Source organism: Phalaenopsis equestris, unplaced genomic scaffold, assembly GCF_001263595.1.
Source record: "Phalaenopsis equestris unplaced genomic scaffold, ASM126359v1 Scaffold000001, whole genome shotgun sequence".
NCBI lineage: Eukaryota > Viridiplantae > Streptophyta > Magnoliopsida > Asparagales > Orchidaceae > Phalaenopsis > Phalaenopsis equestris.
Genome location: NW_018164443.1, coordinates 354,352 through 358,513, shown reverse-complemented (window position 1 = coordinate 358,513; position 4,162 = coordinate 354,352). Strand labels below are relative to the sequence as shown.

Below are 4,162 nucleotides of genomic sequence, written 5' to 3'. Positions count from 1 at the left end.
ATGCACGGATCTAACAAAATGTTTATTGTGATTAACTGAATGAATATTCCATCCCACAAATTTTATTTTATATAATATAGAAATATACCTTCTATGCCGAGTGAAAATACTTCACATTCAATAAAAAAAGTGAATGTAACTTACATCCTAAACATTAGGTCCACAATTTCATGTCGTTAAGACACCTAAGAATATCAAGTATAATAACAAACAAAATAAATAAAAAAATCAGTTGCTACATAAATACTAAACGAATGGCCCTCACCCATTAGTTTAATTTTTTGGATTTAAATTTGGGTTTGAGCACTAGTTGATCAAGCCAACTAGATTTCGCAATTCCTGAAAAAAAAATGATATTAGAATCAATGGTTTGGCTAAGTTAACTGGTTAATAAGTTTGACTGGCATTGGTCTAGACTCCTATCGTGATCAAAATATTTCAAGAGCAAGTAACTTTTGTGATAATTGTAGTTCTTTGATTGAGCTCTTATTGCATGATAAGTAATGATGTTCAAAAAACATATATTTCAAGGGGAGTAAAGCTCAATATAAGTGAGGGGAAGATAGTAGTCATATGAGAATATTGGATTTAATCCCACATTTGTTGAGAGGAAAATATGTTCCTTTAGAAATATCAAGTGCTTGGCCCTCACTAAAGATTTAAACTTTTGACATGAAAATATATTTAAGCATTAGTATATTAGGCCAACTTTCATCCCCCTTTGATCCAATGTTTTTTAATACATGCTCTTTTCTAATTCATGATTACTAAAACCATTACCAAGCAACCCTTGGCCGCCTGCTCTCTCTTCATAAAACTAAAGGAAAAACCCTTTGCAAAAAGCTAGAGATTTTGAGCAATAAACCCCACCTTTAAATTAAATCTCAAAAATTATTTTCATATATCATATATTTTCATAATTAAATCTAATCGAGAAAAATAAGTTGACCGACACCAGGCTAGCATTGGGATGACTCCATATGAAGCCTTGTATGGAAGGAAGTACATAACGCCTCTATGTTGGGTTGAAATAGGTGAAAGAAAGATCATTGAAGTTGATTTGGTAGATGATGCTACTGAGAAGATTAAACTGATCAGAGACAGACTGAGGACAATGCATAATAGACAGAAAAGATTATGATGCCAAACACAAATCTGTTGAGTTTGAAGTTGGAGAGTTTGTTTTAATCAAGGTCAGTCCATTGAAGGGTGTGTAACATTTTGGGAAGACATGAAAGTTGAGCCCAGATTTGTCGGTCCATTTGAGATTGTGGTGAAGATTGGGAATGTGGCTTACATTTTGACTTTTCCAGCTCATATGCAGTGAGTGCATAATGTTTTCCGCATTCCTTCATTGAGAAAGTATATTACAGATGAATCCAGTAGGTTGATAACAGACTCAGTTGACATTCACCCGATTTGACTTATATTGAGGAGCATGAATGGATTCTGGATTTTGATGTGAATAAGTTGTGAAACAAAGAGATCCCTTTTGTGAAGATTTTATGGATGCACGGGTCAGATAAGGATGCTACTTGGGAAATGGTCTCTGAGATGCAAGAAAGATATCCACATCTTTTTGGTTGAGGTATGCTGTTTTATTTTAACTTTTTCAAATTTCAAGGATGAAATTTTACAAGGAGAGTAGATTGTAATAACAGAAAAATAATAAAAAAAAAGATGCTAGCAGTTTGAGGAGACGCATTCCTTCAGTTATAAACAATCTATCACATCTCTCATTCGATCAAATCAAAACATAATAAGCGAGGAAGAGTAAAGGAAGCTGCATAGGAGAAGGAAGAAGGATGAAGAAAGAAGTTGTGGTTGTTGTACAACTTTGTGTCCTAGCCAAGAAGGAGGAAGAAGGAAAGGGAGAAGTCGAAGGAGAAGTTTACCAGTGTTGTGCTCTCGTGTGTGTGTGGGAGGAAGAATTGGAAGAAGAAGTTCACAGGTGTTGTTGCATTGAGCTGACAGAAGAGGAAGGTGAGTCGAGTTTCCTACGGTACTCGCGTGCGGGAAGAAACGTGTGTGCTATTGAGACTCGCCTTCATTCATGCATAGCACAACAATCATAAAAATTTAAAGCATATTAGACTATAATTACTCACTAAGTTATACTTACAGTTGCAGTTAATTTTTTCCTTCAGGAGAAGAAAAACTTTAAGGAATACGTTTGAAAGAAAAGACTTTGTTTATCAGAGGAGATTCACTATTGCTAGGTATATTTATTATGAGGATAGTTTCTCTTAACTGTTTCTTTCAGTCATCGATATATTGTTTGATACTAGCTTGAGATGTTATTTTTCGATGTTATTGTTTCTAGATGTTTTAAAAATTATTGCACTTTGTGAATTAGTAATTCTTTTATAAGTATTTGAAGTTTAAAAAATATGTAAATAGTTAGATGTTAACACCGTCTGACCGTTGTTCCTGCCTCAATTAATTCTAAGCATCAGGTTGGTCTTGACAATTGGTGTCCTGTCCCAAAAGCCTATGAGTCTTATCCTTTGGGTTAGAATCTGATTTCGGTTAACTAAAACTAAATTCACCTAAAAACTCCATCAATATAACACAGACATAAACCAACCTCTTACACAACAATTCCCAAAATACAATAATAAGATACTACTTCATGCCAATTGTTTTACAATTCACATTAAGCTCATATGAGGTCTATAGCTTCACTAATACAAACCACCCACTTCCTATGTATTTAAATATCTAACACCTAAATTTTACTTTATTTTACATTTATACCACCAAAATCTTTCATATCATATAAAAAATATCATCATTTTAAGATCAAAATTACCATCATTTTAACTTTTAAAATGCGATACACCTTTCAATGCATAGGTAAAAAGTTTGGGTGTTAGATATGTAAATACATAAGAACTGAGAGGTGTGTATGAAAATCTTCCACAAATATGTAATCAAAATCTAGAAAATTCCTCATTCTTAGTTAATATTCCATAGAATTGCTGCAAAATCTACAGAGAATTTTCAGACTAACATGGACTGATGCTACTATTAACAGAGTTACAGCATAAATCTGAATCTGGGGACAATGATATCAATAAATAGCCATGTTTTCACTTTCTGCTTAATCTCAAATACTCCCAAAGCCTCCCCATTCTGAATAGACAATCAGCTTCTTCATACCCACTTCCCTTAACCTAGTCGTAGCATTCGAAAGACACATAATTCTAAGCTAGAATTGAGATCAAATAAGGATAAAAATAACAATTAATACCTAATTTCAACGGATAACATTCTATTATTCATCCACATCAAAGAAGAAATAATACCAGAGAGAATCAAACATTAGAGAGTGTTTTTGCAGCGGAAATCCAGGCCCGGATCCTCGTTCGACGGGAAAGATGTAACGGCAGTGACGGCGGCGGCGGGAGGGCCGATCCTGCACCTCCGGTCGATCATCTCCTCTACTTTTTCTGGGCTTCCGGAGAAGAGGGCTTCAACAGAGCCATTCCTCCGGTTCCTTACCCAGCCCCGTAGGCCAAGATCCTCTGCGTTCTCCATCGTCCAATCTCGGAACCCTACACCCTGCACGCGTCCCTTTATCTCCACCCGCACGGTTTTCACGACCATCGTCGGAGGAAGAACGCCGGAAGTTGCAGCTGCGGTGTCCATACTCCTCATACCCGCTTCTATGGCGATTGCGATTTTGAAGATGGAGTGAGTTTGGGGGAACGCAATTACATCCAAATCGTCCAAAACATTGCTATTTACGAATATAGCCCCCAATTTCATCCATTTTTCAAATTCTCTCTCAAATATTATTTTTCCTGATAAAATTCTTACCCATACTTTCATTTGAAATGTTTTTTTTCATATCAACCACCCAAAATATTTAATATAACATTTTAACCACTCAAAATTTTAAATATAACACCTTAACTCACTCAAAATCTTCACTTAAAACATTGTTTTATGTATGGCTGTCAAAAAAGTTCGTTGTTCGCGAACAGTTCGTGTTCAGTTCGTCAATGAGTTCGTGTTTGATTAATTCGATAAGTAAAGAAGACGAACGTGAACAATTTTTTTTTAGTTCGGTTAGTTAAACGAAACAAACACGAACAGTGATGCGTTCGTTCGTGTTCGAATCGTTATTGTTCGAATATAAAATAATATAAAATAATTA

The 4,162-nt window shown here is 35.1% G+C and overlaps 1 protein-coding gene across 1 annotated transcript; it reads right to left on the bottom strand.

The window, feature by feature from the left end:
• Positions 1-3,308: 3,308 nt before the first annotated feature.
• Positions 3,309-3,771, bottom strand: LOC110026384 (acylphosphatase-like). The gene has a single exon (XM_020727682.1). It carries the CDS (start codon positions 3,769-3,771, stop codon positions 3,325-3,327), a length of 447 nt encoding a protein of 148 aa, XP_020583341.1. The 3' UTR covers positions 3,309-3,324.
• Positions 3,772-4,162: the final 391 nt, after the last annotated feature.

Coding starts and splice junctions, on each gene's coding strand:
- LOC110026384 (XM_020727682.1), bottom strand. CDS start 3,771: ATGAAATTGGGGGCTATATTCGTAAATAGCAATGTTTTGGACGATTTG.